The sequence below is a fragment of the Arachis hypogaea genome, chromosome 20, assembly GCF_003086295.3.
Source record: "Arachis hypogaea cultivar Tifrunner chromosome 20, arahy.Tifrunner.gnm2.J5K5, whole genome shotgun sequence".
NCBI lineage: Eukaryota > Viridiplantae > Streptophyta > Magnoliopsida > Fabales > Fabaceae > Arachis > Arachis hypogaea.
Genome location: NC_092055.1, coordinates 4,177,956 through 4,200,992, shown reverse-complemented (window position 1 = coordinate 4,200,992; position 23,037 = coordinate 4,177,956). Strand labels below are relative to the sequence as shown.

At 38.4% G+C, this 23,037-nt stretch overlaps 4 protein-coding genes and 1 pseudogene across 35 annotated transcripts; 1 reads left to right on the top strand and 4 right to left on the bottom strand.

The window, feature by feature from the left end:
* Nucleotide 1: 1 nt before the first annotated feature.
* Nucleotides 2-3,087, bottom strand: LOC112785304 (isoflavone reductase homolog; annotated as a pseudogene).
* A 250-nt stretch (nt 3,088-3,337) lies between these two features.
* LOC112785088 (pentatricopeptide repeat-containing protein At5g46100) lies at nt 3,338-12,921 on the top strand. Of its 32 annotated transcripts, XM_072229201.1 has the most exons (8): nt 3,338-3,643; nt 3,816-3,858; nt 4,515-4,606; nt 4,762-4,796; nt 4,972-5,284; nt 9,418-11,109; nt 11,392-11,509; nt 12,035-12,921. In XM_072229201.1, exon 6 carries the CDS (start codon nt 9,594-9,596, stop codon nt 11,031-11,033), a length of 1,440 nt encoding a protein of 479 aa, XP_072085302.1. In that variant the 5' UTR covers nt 3,338-3,643; nt 3,816-3,858; nt 4,515-4,606; nt 4,762-4,796; nt 4,972-5,284; nt 9,418-9,593; the 3' UTR covers nt 11,034-11,109; nt 11,392-11,509; nt 12,035-12,921. The 32 variants fall into 32 exon arrangements, 31 of the variants coding, with proteins under 31 accessions (XP_072085302.1, XP_072085306.1, XP_025684293.1 ...); XM_072229205.1 differs by lacking the exon at nt 4,762-4,796; XM_025828508.2 differs by having other exon boundaries at nt 11,392-12,921.
* LOC112785090 (protein DMP6) lies at nt 11,991-12,614 on the bottom strand. The gene has a single exon (XM_025828514.2). It carries the CDS (start codon nt 12,612-12,614, stop codon nt 11,991-11,993), a length of 624 nt encoding a protein of 207 aa, XP_025684299.1.
* A 956-nt stretch (nt 12,922-13,877) lies between the features above and the next one.
* Nucleotides 13,878-14,826, bottom strand: LOC112785087 (protein DMP6). The gene has a single exon (XM_025828502.3). It carries the CDS (start codon nt 14,698-14,700, stop codon nt 14,080-14,082), a length of 621 nt encoding a protein of 206 aa, XP_025684287.1. The 5' UTR covers nt 14,701-14,826; the 3' UTR covers nt 13,878-14,079.
* Nucleotides 14,827-17,765: 2,939 nt separating this feature from the next.
* LOC140182906 (uncharacterized) lies at nt 17,766-19,963 on the bottom strand. The gene is made up of 2 exons (XM_072230875.1): nt 18,652-19,963; nt 17,766-18,268 (listed from the first exon to the last, which is right to left on the bottom strand). The coding sequence occupies exons 1-2, from the start codon at nt 19,961-19,963 to the stop codon at nt 17,766-17,768; spliced, it is 1,815 nt and encodes a 604-aa protein (XP_072086976.1).
* Between the last annotated feature and the right edge of the window lie 3,074 nt (nt 19,964-23,037).

The following is a 23,037-nucleotide window of genomic DNA, read 5'->3' as shown; positions in this document are numbered from 1 at the left end:
CTCAAATTTTGAAAGTACAAGAGGGCTTAATGTGGTGATGGTGATGTTGGTTTTCAAAGCATCCCCTGCAATTGTCATAAGGTCTTTTCTCTTTTGATAATGTGACACCAACTTTGCCATTGGCATCATCTTCTTGTTTAACGCAGCTAAAGCTCTTGTCTTCACTAGCCTTGTTCGTGTGAACAGTGTGAAAAATTTGGTATTTCGACCGTCTCCTGAGGTAGAGAATCTTGTTAAAGGTGTGGGGGTCATTGATGGTCTTTATAGTGTAGGTGGCGACATCGTCTTCATCGACGAAAATGGCCTTGAGTGTGCCATCTCCGAAGAGGTGGACCTTTTCCCTGGGAGGCACAAAAGACCCCATCTGAGACAGGCTGCCCGCAAAGTAGCTCACAAATAGGTTGGCGGAGATGTATGTGAAAGGGATATTTGCTTCCTCTATCGCCTTCCTCACAACCATCTTGTCCTCAAATGTCACCCTTCATGGCTCTAACGCTTCCCCCATCTTCGCTGGGTCCAATCCAAACTCCATCGGCAAAAAGCGCTACGGACATACAAGACTAGACTATTAATTGATTGATGATGAAATTAGAAACTAAAATGAATTGAATGAAACCTTGACATTGCCGGCTTCCTTAATGGCATTAATGAGGTTGAGCTGCAAGCCAATGCTGTGGCTCCTGATATGGACACCAGAGATGGCACTGATGACAACATCCACCTTCTTGACGGCATCCACAAGGCTCTAGTGGTTGGAGAAGGATGCCTCTATAAGGTGGGCAACATCCAATCATGATTTTGCTTTCAGTTTCAAAGAGTAACAACAAAGAAGCTGGAGAAGAACTTCATGAGCAAAGAGAAGAAGATGAAGAATGATAGAGATGGGATGCTGAAAATAGGCAAAAGGACCACAATGGATCAAATAGTTCCAATTGCCACCTCAGCTAGCCGTTATATACGCCAGCGTGGCATGTCAGTGCCATGTGCCGCAGGTAAATTGGCCGGAGATATAGAGAGGGACCAACGTGGTGCATTTTTAACAAAGTCTGGGACATAAACAGTGCAATTGGTAAGTCAAGGATTAAATCGGTGCAACTTGTGAATCTCAGAAACCACTTTGGGGTTTAACTCCTATAATTAGAGAAATGAGACATAATATTGAATTTGATAGCTAGAGATTATAACTAATATTTGATTTATGTATAGTTTAATATAAATACAAATATATAAATATTGAAGATATAAATATAGTGACACAAATATTTTTTCAATCTATTTAATAAGTAAGTACAAAATACAACAATAAATTAAGTATTTATAAAATATCAATATTGTCCTTACCAATAAATACTATTATACCACCACTACTATTACTATTTTTTTCTGTCATTGTCTAAACAAACACCTTCATTTTTCTACCATAGTTAACAACTCTTGAACTAATAAAAAAAATTAATCAAACAAAATAACCTAAGATATTTAACAAACATTAATCAAAATTTAGATAAATAAAATAAATTAAATTATAAAATATATATATAAAGCAAAGAACGCTCCATCATCAAACGGTTCTAGCCATTTGCTTCCAACAACACCAAGATCTTTCTTTTATCTTCAGTTCAAAGATCCACCAGTAAGGCTAGTAACTATTGTTGTAACTTCGAGCTCAAATATGGCAAAAATGATGAAGTTTTTGAACAAGAGAGACAGAGGCAGAAGCAAGTCGAAAAAAAAAAAGAATAATGGTAGATCTGAAAGCTGATGGTATTAGAGACGATGATAGATACGACACAGAGCAGCAACAATGGAGGATTTGGGCATAAATGAAGTTTGATGCAACAAGAAGTAAAAGAGGCAGAGAAATAGCCAAAGAAAAAGAAGAAAAAAGGTGAATGGACGAAGATGAAGAGGAGGAAGAAAAAAAGATTTAGTTATATTGGAAGAGGAATATATCAAGATGAAGAAAAGAAAAATGGAGGTGAGGAGATGGAGGAATCGAGACTCCTTTAGAAAGATGAAGTGGGAGGGGATGTAGGAAGAATGGTAGTGTAAGGAATTTTATAAATTTAGCAACGGTAAAATTGCCTAAAAAAAATAGTATAATATGTGTCCAGCTTTAAAAATTCTTGTGTCATCATTTTGAAGAGACACAAATTACATGTGTTTAGTGTGCAAGTGTGAGTAAACGTGTCCTTTATAAATTTATGCCTTACAAAACAAACATTAGACATGTACTTTTATGCCTATGTCTATAACGAACATATGCATCAACCAAACACTATTTTGAGACTTCCAAAAAATAGAGACACAAATAATTGAAATTTATAAAGATGGTGATTGAAATTTTTATAATACTTTTTTAAAAAATAATATCGTTTAACTTTTCAAAATCTAAATATATTTCTCAGTCTCCATATTTATCTTAAACTAAACATGATAATGAAACATAATTCAGTTTAGTTTATTTTACACCAAACACAATACAAAAACTTAATTTAGTTTCTGTCTCTCGGTCTCTGTCTCTTAGTCTCTATCTCTCAGTGTCTATATCTCAACCTTCCTTCCAAATGCAGCCTTAGTTTCTTTTGTTGTAACACTTAGGAGAGTATGTTTGAATTGATAATAGACATAGTTGAAAAAACCAGACTGACTCGAGTAGTCAAACTGAAAAGCCGACAACTTGGCCTCTAGGTTGATCGGGTCTAGACATTGGACTGGATAAGAAACAAACCCGGTGAGTACCGGTTTGACTCGGTTAAATTTATAAAATTAGTGAACCATCATATTTGAGAAATTCGGACCGGTTCTGAAATATTTAAAACCCTTGCCCCTAAAACCCCACAACGATGTTGTTTGACGTATTTTTAAAAAACCAAAAACCCCTAGGCTAGTTCTGAAGTCTGAACCATGGTTTTAAAAATTGAACCAAATCAGTCAGTTTGACCGATCTAACAGTGAACCGGTAGCAATCACGGTCCGATTAGCCTCTTGACCGTTGGTTAGAAAACCATTGAACTGCTGAGCTGGCCAAGAATTGCCCGGTTGGATCGGACTTGAAACTGGCCGGTTCAAAGAAAACGGTGTCATTTTTTGCTTAAGCACTCGAGCAGCTCTCTTCACATCTTACTCACTCACTTAAGCTACAGAACTCTAAACCATGGTTCTGAAAATTGGACCGAATTGTTCGGTCGAACTAGTCCAATAAAAAACCGGTGATGAAAATGATTCAATCCGATGTCTAAAACCGTAAATTTGAAAACCGCTTAAAATTTGAGAACCGGCCGGTTGGACCGGACCGGGAACCGGCTGGTTCTTAAAAAACGACGCCGTTTGCTTAATTTAAAAACAAAAAAACGAAACCTCACCCCCACGGCCCTTCCCCCAGCAAAGAAAGGGAAAGCAAAGCCATTCTCTTCAAAGTTCAAAACCCAAACCAAACCCTACATTCTTCATCGGTTCTGCGGGCGCCGGTCGTGGTTGTCGGCGCCTCCGATGCTTCCTCCTTCCCCTGTCCCAAACCCAGACTCTGTTCTAGCTCGGCACGTCGTCCATCCATTTGTGGCTTCTCTGTTCGAAGCTTCGAGCTGCTCGCGTCGTCTCGCCGCTCGCCATCGTCTCTTCATGGTCCTGCTCTCCGTCGAAGGTTAGTGGCGCTGCTTACTGGGTTTTTCACTGTTTCCTTTTATTGCAGATGATATATACATAGAAGTTGTAGACTGATAATGTCATGGGTAATTCAGTTTGCTGCATTGCATTACTAAGTATCTTTGTTCTAATGAATAAGAAAAAAATATAAATTGATGTGAATCGAACAGGTTCTGCTCTTGTGAACAGGTTTTGCACTTGACTATGGAATAGGTAACTGTTGTTGAAATTAGTGCTAAAAATGGATTTGTTATGCTGCTGCTGCTATAAACTAATTTCTTTCTAGCTCTTGACCTCTTGTTAGGAAGTTTCACATGCCACATACTTAATTCTGTGTAGTATGTATTGCAAAGGGTACAATGAAGCTAGGCCGGTTAGCAAAGGAATTAGCAGCCGATGTATATATTAAACGCAGAGCCAAAGGACTGCTTCCTCGTCCAATGGGTTATGTAACAATTAAGTGTCAATTTTAGTTGTGTCATTCCTTTAATAATTATTTGGCAAAAGAATTTCTCTTATTGCTCAAAAGAATTTCTTTCCTTATCTAATATCTATACAAGGAAAACATAATTTAAACGGTATGGGTAGTAATTTTGTACCTCTTTATCTGTTGCAGCATTCTTATAACTCCTAAATGATATAAATATAGTGAAACACATTGTTTGAGTGAAAGTTTGGATCAGTAAATTGCATAACCAAAATAATCTATCTGATTGCTGTGTATAATCTTTAGGCTATTTCTTGTGTTTTTCATTTTACGAAAATAAGTTTATTTTTCTTTTAAGTTTTACACTAGTTCTCACTCTTTAGTACTTGTTTCAAATGAATATAACTAAGTTGAAGTGAATTATTCATGTCATTTTGTAAAGGTTCGAGCTGGAAAGTCATCATTGATTAACCCTTTACTAAAGCGAAGAATGTGCCCTACAGCCCCCAGACCAGGAGTTACAAGAGAATTGAGGTAATTTATTCATTTTATTTGTTACCAAGAGGTTGAAAGTGTTTTGAAAATTGAAAGAGTTTCTTAATTGTTCATGAACTTGTATTCTGTTAAAGTTGAAACTAATGGCTTCTAATGTTGAGTACTTAACAAGTTTTTGTGAATTTTGATGATAGGATGACAAATTTTCATGTTGGCATTTAATATTTAGGTATTTCTTTTACTATTTAACTTTTGAGTTTGTATTTTAATAAGATCATATGGCTTTGGTTGATGACATTTCATGTAGTGTTTAAATTTGGAAGATATTTTAAGATTTATATTAGACTATAATTATATTTTAGGATGTTTATTTATAATTTATTTATTATTTTATTCTAAAACAGTTTTTTCAGTTGAACCACGGTTGGACGAGTAGACCAGTGAACCAATGACTAGAGCAGTTTGATGACCGGTCCGGTTCTCAGAATAATGATCTAAACCATATCACTCCCCCTTCTCCAACCCTAGCTGCCGCTGCCGCCGCCGGTCCGTCGATCCACTGCTGCCATCCGTCCGTGTAGCCACTGCCCCCAAGTCTGCAACTCCTGCTCTCTTCTTCCACGAGCTCTCGGCGCATCCCCTGCTCTCTTCATCTTCTCGCCATCATCTGGTTGGCGTCGTCCGTCAATCAAGGGTCTGTCGCCATCGTCTTCGAAGGTCAGTGAATGTCTTGCTCGCTTGTTCTTCACTTGTTCAGTTATTCTTCGTTTTTTTATTTACTATTTTATGCTCTTTTTCTGCGATTAGCTCTGGTTTTGTGTGTTGTGATTTTATTGACTAGTGAATGTCTTGTGATTAGCTCTGATTTTTTGCTGATTTTGTGTGTTGTGTTTTATTATTTTGTTTTGTGATTTAATTGTACCTAGATTGTGACTCTGTTGATTATTTGATGACAATTGTTGCACTGTTTCTGACTGACTGCTTGTTTGATTTTAGATTTAGTGAAACACCTTTTAGGATAAGCCTTGAATCACCTTCAGGGTGGAAATCTCCTTGGTTCATAAACACATTTCTGTCTAGCCCTAGGATTGATACCAAAATTACAATTGAGGTATTGTTGATTCTGTTGGATAATTAGTTAATTACTTTCTTGAAGTGGATTTGAATCAACGGTCTGTCGGCATAGTCTTTGAAGGTCAGTGGCTCAGTGCTCACTTGTTCTTCACTTGGTCATGTTTTTTTTTTTATGTAATTGCTTTATTGATCAATGTCATCACAACAAAGATTTATAGGATGAAGAAAGGATTTTGGTTTCTCTTATAGCAAACTTTGAACTCTGAACCCACCCCATCCCCAGCTCTCACTCTCACTTTCAAAAACAGCATACCACACAGAGGCACAGCGCTGGCAGCTCACCTCGGTTCACCGCCACCACACGCTCGCCGCTGTCTGCTGCGCCTCTTGCAGATCCTCCACATCGTGTGCTCGCGAGTCGCATCTCGCCTCTCTCCTTCGTTTGTGCTGTGTGCTCGGCCGCTCGCGCCTCCGTGGGTGAGTGCTCGAGCTGTGCTTCCTGCGGCCATGCAGCGTGTCGTCGTCGTCCACCATCACACACCCAACGCCTGGTGTGCTTCACTGCCCGTATCTTGCTTCTCTTCCTGCAGCTGTGCTTCCTGGTGAGTACTCATGTCTCCCCGCGCCGCGCCTCCGCCCCTCCCTCGCCTCTCTTCCGTGGTTGTTGCCGCCTGAACTGCTGCTCGTCGCCCACCTTCTGCCTCTGTAACAACAGGGGAGCATTTAATTTATTTTCCAGTTTTTTTCCAGGTTGATTCATTGATGTTGTTGCTGTGAATTTTATTGTTGATTGGTTTATGAGCTGATTAGAAATAAATATGGCAGTGGTTGAATTGAAATGTTGAATTGGTTTCTGAATTGGTTTATGAATATGAATATGCAGGGGTTTTGCTGATTATGAATATGGTTTAATTGTTGAATATGCAATGGTTTTGTTAATTGTTGAATTGGTTTATGAATTGGTTTCACTGATTATGAATTTTGTTGATTGTTGATTGTTGATTGTTGTTGCTGTAATGATGCTGGTTTGTTTTGTTATGAGATAGTTAGTTGATTGAATTTTTTTTCTTTTATGGGATTTTAAGATGGCTTCATCAGAAACACCATCATCCCAAGAACATCAAATGAAGATAGATACCTAGACTTTGAAATTACTCCTTGGACATAGTTTATGGATTGTTATTCTTATTGTGTCAAATTAAGATACTATTGTAGTAGCACCGACTAATTTTATTTTTATGTCTATTTTCGTACTAGTTATTTTTAGAATGAGACTTGATTGTTGTTCAAATGTTATTGAAGACATGTATGTCAAATTTTAATTTATGTTTTTGACTATTTTATATTTTTAGCAAGGTTCTGAAAACCGGACCGGACCGGCCGTTTCGACCGGATTAACCGGGAACCGGTCATTTGGCCGGTTCGGTTAGCCTATAGAACCGTTCTGCAAAAAACCGGTTAAAAAACCGGCTGAACCGGTGGTTAACCGGCAAACCGAGCGAACCGTACGGGTTTTTTCAAGTCCCGGTTCGCTGATCCAACAATCAAAACAGCGCCGTTTTGATTCCAGAGAAAACAAAAACCCAGTGCTGACTTATCCCCTTTCTTTCTCTAACAAACACACCCTCACCAACCCAAGATTCTCCTAAACGGCGAAACCCTGTTAGAGCCACCATCACCATCTCCCCTTTCATTCTGCTCTTCTCCTCGCTCCGCCAGAAGCTAAGGTCGGTTCGGGGCTGTTGTTGGCGTCGCCGTTTTCTTTCTCTAACAAAAAACCCAGTGCTGACTTATCCCCTTTCTTTCTCTAACAAACACACCCTCACCAACCCAAGATTCTCCTAAACGGCGAAACCCTAAACCCAAGATTTTCCGTCCGAGCTCTCTTTGTCGCTGCTTCTTTGCTCTTCACTGTTGGTCGTTGCCGCTTCTCCACTCCTCGCCGTGGGTCGTCACTGCTTCTCCCCTTCTTGCCGTGTCGTTTCTTCTTCTCACCTCCTCGTCGTTTTTGGATGTGGCCCCTTCTCGTCTCCCCGCCATTCTTGTCGTCGCTGCCTCTCCTCGCTGGCTCTATGCTGTCTTTTCCTCTCCTTCATTGGCAATTCAGATAACGTAAAACATCCCCTTTATCCTCTTCAATAATGTTCAATTTGTTGTAATTGTATTACATTGTTCATAGGAGTGGGAAACTGCTGCTGCCGCCTCCGTTGCACTCAAGAACTTCCGTCTTCGTGCTATCGGCGTTCGCTACTTCGATCTCACCAACCCCTGTTCGCTCTCCATCCCCTGTTCGCTCTCAAGAATCGCCTGGTCGCCGTCGTCCGCGCGCTCAACAGCTCTTCGTCGTCCGTCGAAGGTCAATACTCACTGCTAGTGGCTTGTTCTCTGTGTTTTTTTTTTTTATTGTCTGTTCAGAAATCAAACCCTCTTCGTGCTTGTTCATCGATGGTCAGTGATAGTCATTTCTAGTGTTTTTGTTTTCATTGCTTGATGATTATTGATTAAGTGATGCGTTGCTGTTTTCTTTTTTTACTTTGTGCTTGAGATTGAATGCTCTGTCAGTGCTTAGTGCTTGTTCTTAGTTGATTGGCTTTGCTCACTACTCTGGCTTGTTCTGGCCTGCTCTTGATTGATTAACTCTGTTACTGGCTTATTGATTGATGATAAATTGCTACTGATAAGCTGTTACTGTTTTGTTAGGGATAAATTGTTACTGTTACTTATAAATTGTTAGGGATTAGCTGTTACTGTTTTGTTATGTTTGTTGCTTAATGGTAAAATAGAAATCAAATCAAATGTTGTTTGTTGCTGAATGATAATTTTTGTTGCTGAATGCTGTTGGTAGTATTAATTCTGTGCTGCTATTAATTCTTTGGCGGTGCTGCTGCTGTTTTTAATTTTGTGAATGATTTATTAATTTCAATGAAAAATTTGCCACAGATGTTGAGGGACTCTTAAGCTTATATGAAGCTTCACATCTTAGGATTCATGGAGAAGACATATTAGATGAAGCTCTTTGATTCACCTTAAATCCATTGATCTTTGTTGCCTATGTTAGTTAGTGTTTGTTGATGGCCTGGAGTTTTGAGCTGTTTGTTAGATGAGTTTAGTTGTGATAAATTTTGATAACTGTTATATTTTGAGAAGGTTTGGTTCAGTAATTAGGTTGAGCTTGAGTTTAGATTGTGATAAATTTTGATAATTGTTATGTTTTGAGAAGGTTTGGTTCGGTGATTAGGTTGAGCTTAATTGTAGAAGAGGTCTTGCTACTCAGTTGTAAGATTGTACAGTATTAACTTATTAAATGATTAGAATTGCATTTTGTTTGAATAGTGTTGACCTATTGAATAGTATTCAATGATTGGAATTGCATTTTGTTATAGATGGTGGTGATTTTCTTATGGAATGACTAAGTTTGTATTACACTACAAGTATGTGTTAGGCGTTTATTTATAATTTATTTATTATTTTATTATTAAACGGTTTTTCCGGTTAGACCACGGTTGAACCGATGAACCAGTGAACTAGTAACTAAAACGGTTCGATGACCGGTCCGGTTTTCAAAACCTTGATTTTTAGTTAAATAAGACCGGGTCAACCGGTTAAACCAATGACCCAGTAGTCTGACCGGTTCGATCACCGGTCGGATTTGACAACTTGCTTAATAGGTAAGTGAGGTGAAATTTTTTTGAGCTTCTTGAATATTACTTTGTTTATTTATTGTTGTTTTGATCATTTCCAATTATTAATATGTGATTATTGACCGGCTCTACCAGGTTGAGGCTGAATTGGTCACCCACCTCATCATGCACGACACATGTTTGATGAAATTCTCCATACACCTTTTATGCATAAAACAAGCTCCTACCCTTGAGCAATGTTGTTCGTGATGCTTTGCCTTTGAAAGTTTTCAAAATCTGTCATTTCTTTCTCTGTGTTATGATTTGGAGTTATGGGCTCCAAAACATTGTTTAAGTGGCCAAAGCAAATTACAAATTCCCTGGTTGAGCAGCTGATAAAAACAGAAAGGGATATACACAGAGCTCTTCTTGTGTTTGACTCAGCAACAGCTGAATATAGCAATGGCTTTCGTCATGATCACAAGACTTTTGGTATCATGATCTCTAAGTTGGTTACTGTGAACCAGTTTCGGTTAGCAGAAGGATTGCTTGAGAGAATGAAGCAAGAAAATTGTGAGGTTACAGAGGACATATTCTTAACTATTTTCAGAGGTTATGGACGTGTGCATAGGCCACTTGATGCCATGAGGGTATTCCTGAAGATGGAACACTTTAAGTTGCGGCCCAGTGTGAAGTCATATCTTACAATAATGAATATTCTTGTGGAGGAAAACCATTTAAAGAGGGCCCTTGGTTTTTACAGGGAGATGAGAGGAACAGGCATTCCCCCTAGTGTTGTTTCCCTCAACATTTTAATCAAAGCCCTCTGTAAGAGCAATGAAACCATTGACGTGGCTTTGCAGATATTTCGCGAGATGCCAAACCGGGGATGCCAGCCAGATTCTTATACATATGGCACATTGATTAATGGGCTATGTAAACTGGGAAAAGTCAGTCAGGCAAAAGAGCTGTTCGATGAGATGGAGCAGAAAGAATATGCACCATCTGTTGTTACCTATAGTAGTATGATACATGGGATGTGCCAATCTAATAACTTGGATGAAGCCATGCAATTGCTTGAAGAGATGAAAAGAAACAGCATTGAGCCAAATGTTTTTACTTATACTTCTTTGATGGACGGTTTATGTAAAAGTGGGCATTCATTACGAGCATTAGAGCTTTTAGAAATGATGATTATAAAACGTCATTTGCCTAACAATGTCACTTATACAACCTTAATTGATGGGCTATACAAAGAAGGAAAGCATAGGGAAGCTGTGGATGTTCTTGACAGGATGAGGCTTCAAGGTTTGAAACCAAGTGCAGGGCTGTACGGGAAAATCATAAAGGGCTTCTGTGCTGAATGCAGCTATCAAGAAGCTGCGAACTTCATCGATGAGATGGTGCTTGGCGGTATTAAGCCAAGTCGAGTGACTTGGGGGCTTCATGTTAGAATGCATAACATGGTGATCCAAGGCCTTTGTAGTAGTATTGATCCACCCCGTGCATTTCAGTTGTATCTTAGTACACGAACTAGAGGTGTTTCAATTGAAGTTGGCACTTTTGATTGTTTAGTCAAATGTTTTTGCAAGAGGGGAGACCTGCACAAAGCTGCTCGAATTCTTGATGAGATGGTATTAGATGGCTGCATTCCAGATGAGGGAATATGGAATGCAGTAATAGTTGGACTTTGGGATCGGAAAAGAGTTAGAGAAGCCACTGAGCTACTGCTTGCTGAACTGAAACAGAAATTTGTTGAAGCTGAAAGTTGAAGCTTGTAAAATTTTATACCACATGTATGCGCATTGCATTTTCCAAAGTCTTGGGTAATGGGTAAATTAAATTCAGGTAATTGCAAAATTACTTGTTATGACTCATAATCTGCTCTCTTCTTGTTTTAGGTATAAGAGGAGTTGATACTCTAGTTACAATAAATTGGCTATATTCCAAATGCTCCTCACTCTTTTCATAATGCAATTTTCCACCTAAGGGAATTAATAGTTTCTATTGGTAGTTTATTCAATGATATCTACTCCAAACACAGTCAATATTTAGATGGCTATTACTGAATGCTGAATAAATGTTCATTGAAGAGACAATATTGACCCATCCTCTTTCTGGTTGTGTCAGGGGAAGATGACAGGCTAATGTTAAAAGTCTATGGTGAGGATAAATTAACTATGCATCAAATCTCTTCTGGAAAACGGTTGTGAAAGTATGAGACAAGGAGCAAGACAAGTTATTTAAGGTAGATTCAACTTGTTTAGGGGTTTCTGAAGCAATCAATTATCCGTAGAATATTTGGCTTAATGATGAGTTGATAGATAAGTCTTTCTTGTGATAGCTTTAGAACAGCCTTAAATATTAAACGAAATTATTGAAAAGGGAAAACTAAATTGGATAACATGCCATATAAATAACGAGGTTCTGCCATCAAGTGAATATACATATCACCACATGGACAAGAAAATGATGAAAAGGGTTTATTATCCATTCACTGACTGGGGTTACATACACGGTTCCAATACAATATTGAGCATTACAACATACAAATGGGAAACTAACCAACTTCAACTGCTTCTAAGCGAAGTAGTTATATAATTTATCCACATTTGAGAATAAGTATACATGACTGCCACATATAGCATGTTCCCAACATGATAAATCACTAATCAATTAAAATTATTGAAATTGAAGTTCATTACAAACATGAATGTAAAAGATGAGTATTAACTTGTTGAAAGTGGGAAGCCAATTCCATGTCTCTTTGTAGGAAATACAACAAAGAAAATGCTGCAGAAAATGCCAATGCCCACAGGCAATACTCTGAGGATTTCCTCTGTCTCTAGAGATGGCTCTGGAAAGAAGCAACTTACTACATTCTGATCAAATAATGCAATTGCTGCAAACAACAAAGCTGATACCGCTGCATGCATGAAATCTATAAACCGCAGTTTATATTTAGCAGCAAATTCTGGTGGAAGTGTGGTTGATCCATCGATAAGCCACAGGCCTGAAAATGTGGCAAACCCATAACAGATGTTCCCCTTGCTGTCTTTTATGCTATCTGTGAAGCATAGCAGGATGCATAAGGCACCACAGATAGCTACAAGTACAGCAGTCATGGTCTTGCTGACCAAGTCGCAGCTGCCCTCGTTTGTGAAGATTGGAGACAGAAGACGGAAAGCAAGGACAGTGCCAGTAGGTAGAAGGTTTGCCAAGTTTGCTGTGCTCTCAAATGTCTGGGTAATGGCTTTCTGAATCTGGTTCCTCTCTGCCTCCGGAATCTCTGCATTGCTCAGGAGTGGGAGCTTTTCTTCTTGATTCTGGGTACCACTTGCTTCAGCATCCATGGCTTATAGAAAGACCTTTCAGCTGCCTCTATCTTCTGTTCTGTTTTGGTCACGTTTGTGCTGTGCCTTTGCAGCATTGGATTGTTGGAAATTTATAGTTAGGCAAACTTGAGTAGTTCCAAAGAGAGAGAAAGGAATGCTAAGAGAGGTTATATGCCATTTCGTGAAAGAAACACAAACTGAAAAACATGATAATGATGTTTTTTGCTGTATTTTTCAAAGTAGAATAATTTTTGTATCCCATGTGGGTTTTTGTATTGCTTGAAAGCATGCATGACAGTTATGATTTATGAATTCAACTTGCTCACGGAGGAAAGCTATACACGGTAGATTGGAGGAATAGGTCAGAGTAATTAATTATGAAATAAAACAGAAACAGGTTGCTATTTTTTATGTTGAAATTTACCAACGTGGTGATTTTGCATTGTCATATCTTGACATTGATCCAGTTGAATTTTCTTTTTCCCTATTTCCTGGGAGTTATGAAAAGATGATGGTCAAAATTAACAATATGATCCATATATTTAAGGAATTCCAAGGGTTCCTTCCTTCCTTCCTATTACAAGAAAATAGAATTTGAACTTAAGATCTCATGCACGTGTAATATTACTACGGAATCCCTCACTAGTAAACCTTCATATTGGTTTAAATTAATATTCTAAGTGTGGTTAATCTTGCTCTTTTTAGAGGCGTTTTCCCAGAGTATAATTCAAGTTCTCCTTATTACTCTAAATCATACTATTTTTCTATGATTTTGCCACTATATCAACACTTTTGTTGATATTCTTTCTCTTTCAAGATATCTGTCATTCAAAAATTTTGGTAGATCGATAATTTAGTATATCTTAACTTAAATTGTATCTAGAATATATTGAGTATTTTATGTACAGAATTTTCAAATAACGGAAAAAGAAGGGAATGTAATTCAAGACTGAAATCCTCTGAACATATGACATCTCAGAATGCTTACATGTGCAAACTTACTATTTTTATATTTTTCAATAACGTGTAACTTGAATTCACGGATAATTTGTTCCAAACATGATTATCTCATTGTTTACACACACGAATATGGAACCAAGAGGAAAAGTATATGGAACTAAGAAGTGATTAGCTAAAAAGTAAACAACTTAACTAATTTATAATTATATTTAATTAATTTTATTTGTTTTTAATTTATAATATTTGATATTAATTGATTCTCACCCCTAAATTAAAATTTTGAATGATACGTTGGAGAAATAGGAACGGGGATCACAGAACTTCCAACAATCATGATTCTTAGTATATAAAAAAATTTATAAAATATATAAAAGAACATCCATTTAGTATGAAAAAGAAACATTCTGATACAAGAAACATCCTAATGCTTAGCATAAGCACTATCCACGTAGAGGTTTTGGATTCACCCAGAGGCATTTGGCTGGTTTTTGGCTGGTACTCTCTTGGTTCTCTAGCATTTTTGTTAATTTGTTGAAAGTGGGAAGCCAATTCCATGTCTCTTTGTAGGAAAAACAAGAAAGAACATGCTGCAGAAGACACCAATTCCAACCGGCAATGCAGTGAGTATTTCCTGTGTCTCATTATCTGGTGCTGGAAAGAAGCAATTCACCACATTCTGATCAAACAATGCAACCGCCGCAAACACCAAAACCGACATCACTGCATGCATGAAGTCTATAAACCTGATGCTATACTTAGCAGCAATTTCAGGTGGAAGAGTGGTTGATCCATCAATGATCCACAAGCCTCTAACCGTGGCAAAACCATAGCAGATGTTTCCCTTGCTGTCTCTGAAGCTATCAGTGAAGCATAGAAGGAAGCAGGACACGCCACAGATAGCTACAAGGAAAGAAGTCATTGTCTTCGCGGTCGAGTCGCAGTTGCCAAGGTTTGTGAATATCGGAGACAGAAGCTGGAATGCGAGGACGGTGCCTGTAGGAAGAAGGTTTGCCAAATGTGCTGTGCTCTCAAATGTTTGGCTAATTGCTTGCTGAACAAGGTTCCTCTCTGCTTCTGGAACCTCTGTGTTTCGCAGAAGAGGGAGCTTTTCCTCATCTTTGTCATGTTCAAGCTTGATGTCCATGGCTTAAAAGATTGAGCTAACTCTGTTGTTGTGTTTTTGCAGCATAGCTTTATATGGAGGCAAAAAGAATGAGCTCATTTGAGTGGAGATAAAGAGTGGGGAAAAGAAAGGAAAGTATGTGAAGGGAGGTTTGTTATTTCTTGCAAGGAACACAAACTCAAAACTTGATGATGCAGTATCCATTATATTCCTTAGAGACACATGTATTTCTTTATGTTTCGCTTTTATTGCATGCAACTAGTTATTGCAAATAATTTAACGGATCACTACAAATTAGTATGTGTTATGTAAATCCTTTAACTTGTAATTCTTTTTTGTATTTGTTATATTATATAAGAAATAAACAATAAATATATGATTTTGAGACGGTTTTTTTTTTTTTTTTTGGTTTTCCACGGTATCCCCCAACCCGGCAGGTCAAGGACTAATCCGTCGCGGTACTGGGCTCCATTTAAGGGTTTGCCGCTGGCCAATGGGTTGCTGCATGCACAAGGCGAGATTCGAACCCCCGACACTTGCTTAAGCGGACTAGTGAGCTAACCACTAGACCAACCCAACTTGGTTGAGACGCTTTTTTTTTTATTTGTCATCATCTTGACACGCTTGAATTAATGACTTCACAAGTGTTATTTTTTTTTTTTTGGCCATGACTTCACCAGGTTTGAGTATATGCCAGACACGCATGTTTTTTTTTGGTATTTAAACAGGCCCAGGCCCAGTAACACCTGGTGTTAATTTGGCAACTTGTCTTTTTCTGGACACATTCTATTTTATTTAACTCTTTGGACTTGTATAGGGTTGGGGCTCCTGGTTTTCGGCGATTTGGGCTCATATGTGGGCCTGGACCCTGACCAAAAATTACTGAAATCTGCTGCTGGTAGAGTGGTAGTCATTCTCTAACCAAAAAAAAAAAAAAAAGAGAGGTAGTCATTCAAAATAATAAGAGAATTTGTACCCAAAATAAAATTTAAAAACATAATGGGAATCATCAATCATGTCTGAAAAATAAAAATAGAAATGTCTTTCTTTTTTGGTCATGGAAAATAGAATCATGTCTGAACATGACTCCATATGCACCCCAGAAGGGTTTCCGCTATTTTTGGTTTTATCCCAATTCCTAAGGTTGACCCCAAAAAAAAAAAAAACCCTAATTAATAAGAGAGTGAGTGAGTGGTGCTGCCACAATATATGTTGGCTGACTCACTTCAATAGATTAGCACAGTTGGTCTTGTTCCCTCCGTTCCCAACAGCTTCTTCTACTTCTATTATACTTAGAAAATTTCACAAATTTAATTTGCTACAATCTATTTAAGAAAATTAAAGCATTATGCATGCATGCTGTATGGTTGGTTCCGATTTTTTTCTTTTGTCTAAGGAAAGAAACAAAGCAAAAACTATCCTAAATTCGAGCGGATGATTCGTTGGAGATCAACACCAGGCTCAGACCAAATAACATGATTAGAGTTACTCTTGGCACCATATTTAGCCATCCAATCTGCAGCTCTATTTGCTTCTCGGGACACCCATTCAACATGAACAAGTCAAGGACGAGATAAAAGCTCCTGAATCTTGTGAACCAAATCTGTTACTTCAGATGAATATCCACTTGTAAGCTCATGCATGATGGGCAGAATGTCAAGGCAATCCGTTTCACATATAATATCCATCAAACCGCAATCCCAAGCTAAAACCAGCCCCCTCCAAGCAGCAAATAATTCACATCTGATTATAGACCAAGGGGGAATGCTTCCAGAGCAGCCCGAGATCCAATCTCCCTTAGAATCTCTAATAATACACACAAATCCCGCTAAATTTGAATCCATATGCAAGCTTGCATCACAATTAACTTTAAAACTATTGCCTACCGGTGGTTCCCAACACAGGCAATTTCGGAGAGACCTAAAGGCATTGCTTTGATTCCTGTAAACCTGTAAGTCCTTGGCGGTAATTCTGGCCAAGGCAACAACCTTATGGTCTGTCCAAGGGTTGTCAGTATTGAATATGTCATTGCACCTATGTCTCCATACCCACCAAAGTCCTGCACCAAAGGACGCCTCATTGTTAGCCAAGGCCTTCCGAAACCACTCTTCAAGAGCAGTACCAGCCGTCGAGTCCAGGATACTAGGATCCAACATATACCAGATTGCCTTTGATCGTTCACAGTCTCTAAGGCAATGCTCCATAGTCTCCTGCGCCTTCTCTTACACATATCTGAAGAAGCTAAATGCCGCTTGAATCGAAAGGTCTCAGTTGGTAGAGCATCATGTAAGCTAAGCCACATAGTAAATTTGAACTTCTCTGGAATGTTTGTGTTCCACAACCAGTTCCAATTACTGTTGGTATTCCAATTTAATATTTTCTTTAATAACCATCTGTAACCCTCCCTTGCACTATACTTTTTTGTTGCTGCAGGCCACCACTTCCACTGTGGCTCCAACTCAGTCAAACTAAGATATCTCAGACCACAAATAAACTGCTTAATCTCATGCGAAATAGGCGTGGTAAGACTATCAACCTCCCAAGGCACCCCTTTCCACAAGTCAGCCACCATGAAATCTGATTCAGAAATATGTACATAAGGAACAAGGTTGCAAAGCTTACCAAAAGGAGTCCACTCATCATACCAAATTGATTTGTGGACATCTCCAATATTCCAATGAAGCCCTTCCTTGAGATGCTCATAGGCACTAACAATGTTCTGCCAGGTAGCCGATGAAGAATTTCTACTGTTTCCGTTCATACCGGATTGATTCCTGAGATATTTATGCTTCAGAACCTGCACCCATAACTTCTCACTATTATATCCCATACCAACTTTTCCAAAAGCGCCATGTTAGCACAGGAAGTATCCCTAATACCCAATCATCCTGCCTTTTTAGGAGTTATGGCGACCTCCCACCTGACCAGAGGCAGCCCTTTTCCAGTCGCTTGGCCTTTCCACAAGAATTGTCTCATCAAAGAATCAATTTTATTACATGCATACTTCGGGAGAAGAGAAATTTGCATTTCATAAACTGGGATAGAGGCCATAACCGATTTAACAAGACAAAGCCTCCCTGCCTTATTCAGTAGGCATCCTTTCCAACTGGAGAGCTTCCTCGAAATTTTTTCAATAATCTCCTGAGCCGTCTTCCTGGAAGCTCTGGCATGACCGATGTTAATTCCCAGGTATTTACCCAAATCATTGCAGAACCGGATGTTAGAGACCCTGAGAGAACCCCTTTTCTCCTCTCCGACACCCTCTTGGAACACTGGGCCTTTGACTTATGAAGATTTACCTTTAAACCTGACGCTTTAGAAAACAAGTCCAAACAATGCATGACCTCTATTACTTGAGCTTTTGATGCCTTACAGAAAAGCAAAAGATCATCTACAAACATCAAATGAGAGAGTCGTGGTCCATTCCTAGAAACCGCAACTGGGTTCCACAAATCTTGGGAAACTCTATGAGAGATAAAGCAGGCAAGCATTTCCATACAGAGTACAAATAGATAAGGAGACATAGGATCTCCTTGCCTCAACCTTCTCTTCGGATTGAAATTTTGGAGCCTGTTCCCATTCCACAAAACTGCCAACGAAGAGGAAGTCACACAATTCAATATAAGATTAATGGTAGCCTTTGAAAACCCAAACTAGACCAAAGTAGCTTCCAGAAAACGCCAGTCTACCCTGTCATAAGCTTTTTCCAAATCAATCTTGAATGCCATGGTCCCTTTTCGAGACTTGGTGTTCCTCATGAAGTGCATAATCTCCTGAGCAATGATAATATTCTCTGTGGTTTCTCTTCCTGGAATGAACCCTCCTTGCAAAGGACCAATGATCTCCGACAGGAAAGGTTTGAACCTGTTAACTAGAACCTTTGTGATAATTTTATAAATTACATTACATAAGCTAATAGGCCGAAACTCCCATAAGAAAGAGAGAACTTCCACTTTAGGAATTAGAACTCACCCTCAAAGGCTCGCTTGACCAGTCCACACACATCGTTGCTAAGAAAGTCCCAGAACTTTTTGTAGAAAATTGCTTGAAATCCATCTGGCCCTGGGGCTTTAAACGAACTCATGGTCATCACAGCTCTTTTAGCCTCTTCAGACGTCACCGGTTCCACTAACTTTTGACAAGACTCAGTACTAAGAGACGGGCAAGGAAAAGGCCTCATGGCGTCCAGGTCAATATCCTCCCTTGTAGAAAAGAGCTTTTGAAAGAAAGAATTTGCCGCCATTTCTAGAGTCATAGTCTCCGTGGCCCAAGACCCATCCTCTAAAAATAACCCATGAATTTTGTTCCTCTTTCTCCTGATAACTGTCTGCAGATGAAAAAATTTTGTATTTCTGTCTCCACATCTCACCCATTGTTCTTTAGATTTTTGATACCACAACAACTCTTCTTGAAGAAGGACAGCATTCAGTTCCTGATGCAAAACTTGCTCTTTGATCCTAAGCTGTTGATCCTCCCGACTCTCCAGAGTAATCTGAACGTCATTCAAAAGCCTCTCCAACCCCCTTTTCTTAACAAAAATATTACCAAAAACCTTTTTATTGAAGCTAGTTGCATCTTTTTGAACCTCCAACAAATATTTGACTACATCCGGAGCTCCTCTATTCCAAGCTGTATCAACAACATTCCTAAAAAGAGGATGAGTCATCCACGCAGCCTGGAATCTGAACGGACGATGGCCCTTGGTAGCCCTCTTTGCCATCTTGCACCTAGTGAATAATGGGCAATGATCAGAGTGAAGGCGCACCAGCACCTCAGTATAAGCCTCCGGAAATATTAGTCGCCAGTCCTGGTTGATGACTACTCTATCAAGCTTCTTGGCCACCTGCACCCCACCTTTCACCTTCATATACCAAGTAAATCTTCTCCCAATAGTCCCCATATCAAACATCCCACAATCCTCCAATGTTTCCACAAATTGTTCTGCTCTGGCAAGTCTAAATTGCCCCCCTCTAACTTCACTCTGTAACAGAACATCATTAAAGTCTCCTAACACAATCCAAGGTCCGTGGATCATATTAGCAATCCTTGTCAAATCACCCCACAGTTCTTTACGCCGATGTATATGCGGATTAGCATACACCGCACTGCAGTAACTAGATGTATTGCCCATAGTGATTTCAAAACTGATACATTGATCAACTACATCCAATACTCTCACAGAAATATTTGAATTAGAACATAGAACCCAGATACCCTCACTATGACCATTAGCCTCAACAATACCAACACCCTGGTAACCTAGATTATTCCAAAAAGATTTCATCCTCTCGAAAGCAATATGGGTTTCAAACAGAATGAAAAAAGTAGGGTGAAATTTATTCGCTAACTCTTTACTATGAATTCGGGCCAATTTATTAGAGGCACCTCTAATATTCCAAAATAGAAAGCTTAAATCTAAATAATCCATAAAACAATTTGTATTGTAAAAAGGACCAACCTCAGCTGAAGTCCCTAACGAGATGATGAAGATCCACCATCATATCCCCTGAGCCTTGCTTGTCCTTGTCCGGTTGTTGCCCGGTTTGTCTGTGTCCCTCCACTGACAACCCTTCCAATTTGCCGATTTGCTGTTTGCTGGTGTCGCCAAGGCAGTCCGGAGTTGACGGCGAATTCTGCAAAGAAGAAGGGCGCAACCTCTTGTGTCCGTTTTTGATAATGGCAGTGAAAGTCGGCACCGCAACGGAGACAGCTTTGCCCTTCACCCCTTGCTGTTTGGAAGATGCCATGCGTGCCTTAGATCCGATAACCGACCCGGTCTTCACCCCTGATTCGGCTCCTCTCATACGTAGCCCAAAGTCACGGTTCTGGTCCAATTTCTGATTTGAGCGCACCGACATTTTATCTTTAGATGTTTGTTGGGCTTTGTTTGATTGACTCAATTTTCCTCTCCTTTTACCACTGACTTTGGTCCAGCCAGCCTCATTTTCCAAATGCTGGGACCCCACTTCCTTCCCATGCAACGTATCATCTAATTCCTCCCCAATTTCTGCAACTATCACTGACTCTTTGGGATTGCATCCAAATTCAAAAATTTTCTCTTTTGAGGCTTCCTGTGGCTGCACCACCCGGGCCGCCGTCTCGGTCACTGATGTTTCCTTTCGATCCACCCTTTCCGAATCTATTGGGGTCATTCTGCAGTCAGTTGCTGGATGCCCGAAACAATTGCACTTGTCACAAATAAGGTGTAAGCATTCATACTCCACCTTATATTCAAACTCATCGATAATCACACTCCGGACCACCGGCAAACCAAGATTAATTTGCACGCAAGTCCGAGCAAATTTTTCCCTCTCCGCCAACTTAGTAGCCAGATCCACTTTGACTGGTCTCCCCACAACAGAAATGATTTTCATCATGGCTTTATCCTGAAAGTACCATATCGTTGGTTCGGATTTGATTAAGAGAGCATGCATTTGTCGTTACAAAGTTATTATATGGCTATGAAAATCATAAAAGATCAGAATATATAGTACCTTAAACCTTAATCATCGATCAGTTTATTAAAGATTAGATGACCTCCTTTATTGACAAATTGACTTTATGTAACTAGTGTACCTCTAGTTGTCAAACAACCTCAACCACAAACCTTTAATTATTATTATATAGCAAAAACCGTAGCTTGATTGATTGTTATATATAATGAAAACAGCTTCATGGTGATATCACATACATAATTAAGGGGGGAATTTTTTTTTTTGGTGGTTTAATGAACAGTAACATAAATTTAAGAGTAAATGTCCTTTTCGATCCTAACTATTTGTCTGATGGACTTCTCACTCCCTAAAAAATTTAAACACCCAAATCGGTCCCTATCTACTTTGATATATGTACGTTCCAATTCCTGTCTACTTTGAGTAAATGCCCTTTCCAATCCCTAACCAGGGACCGAAAAGTACATATATCAAAGTAGATAGAGACCGATTTGGGTGTTTAAATTTCTTAGGGGGTAAAAAGTCTATCGAGCAAATAGTTAGAAACCGAAAAGAGCATTTACTCTAAATTTAATTATTCAGCAATTTTATTTCATACACTTCCAAGCCAATCAATAGATGAGTTTAATCTTATTGTAGCATTTTTTCTATCTCACATAATTTATCTCAAAAAAATATATATAATAAGTGCATTTGAAATTAGGTATTTTTAGTAGAGCTAATACTAATACTAATAATATTACTTCTATTCTTATTCTTGAGTGTTATCAACTTATCGTCATGACTTTAATTTGCCGCAAAGAAAGTAATCATAATTTAATCTTGTTAATCATGATTTTAGCTACTGGATGTTGGAGAAGGTTTAATTCGTTAGAATTGTAGTTAGGCTTTTCCGTGACGAATGATGAGGAGGCTTTTATTATGTGACAACTACATAACCTCTACTTCTCTAGGGTTACCGAAACTATAGCTTAAGGTAGAATTTCCTAAAATGAAAAGGGCTCCAAATATATATATAGAAAGGTTAACTTTAATTTCTTTCAAGACATTCATGCATGGTGATTTTAGCAAGGTGCAATGTCATAATTTAATTTATTACTAGGGTTAGCTCAATAATGCTTCTAATAACTCATCTTTTTTTTCTATAACACATGCATTCTATTCAAAATATTATAGATTTTATATAGGGTATTAGCCGCACTTAGGGTCTACATGGTCCGGTTCGGTCTGAAAATTCGGGACGGATCCAATTATTTTAGGGGTTAATTTGATATAATTTCATTGGGTCTAAAGTTGGATAAAGGTCTCAAAAATAGACTCGGTCATTATTTAGGGCCGGATTCAGGTCAAGACGAATCCAACTTCACCCAATCCATGTGTACCCTAAGAAAATTAAAAATGTATATATGTTTTAAATTAATTCCAATATTATGTTATATTAATTATAAGTTTATTGTTTTATTTTTAATTATACTTGTTGAATTAGAAAATAAATAAAAAAATATCAAATTAAAATTTATGAACAAATTCAAGTTCAAATATAAATATCAACTTCTCAGTAATAAGTTTTTTCTTTATAAATAAGTGCATCATAAATAAATTTTTTTTATAAATTATTGTTAAATCTTTAAAGGCCCAATTTTCACTCAGTTTGTATCCGATATAATTATGGTTAAAAAATATTTAAGTTTTATCGGGTTTAGGGTCGAATTAGAATCTAAAAAATAATTCCGGTATATATTTAGGATCGAACCTAAATTAAGATAAATCCGATTCACCCGATTCATTCATGTACACCCGCTATTAGCACTTTTTGTTTTGTTACAAGGGTGTAGTACTTTATATGTCATTTTCAGTCCTTCAGGCTTCATCATATATTGCTCCACATTAATAATTTAAGTAATTT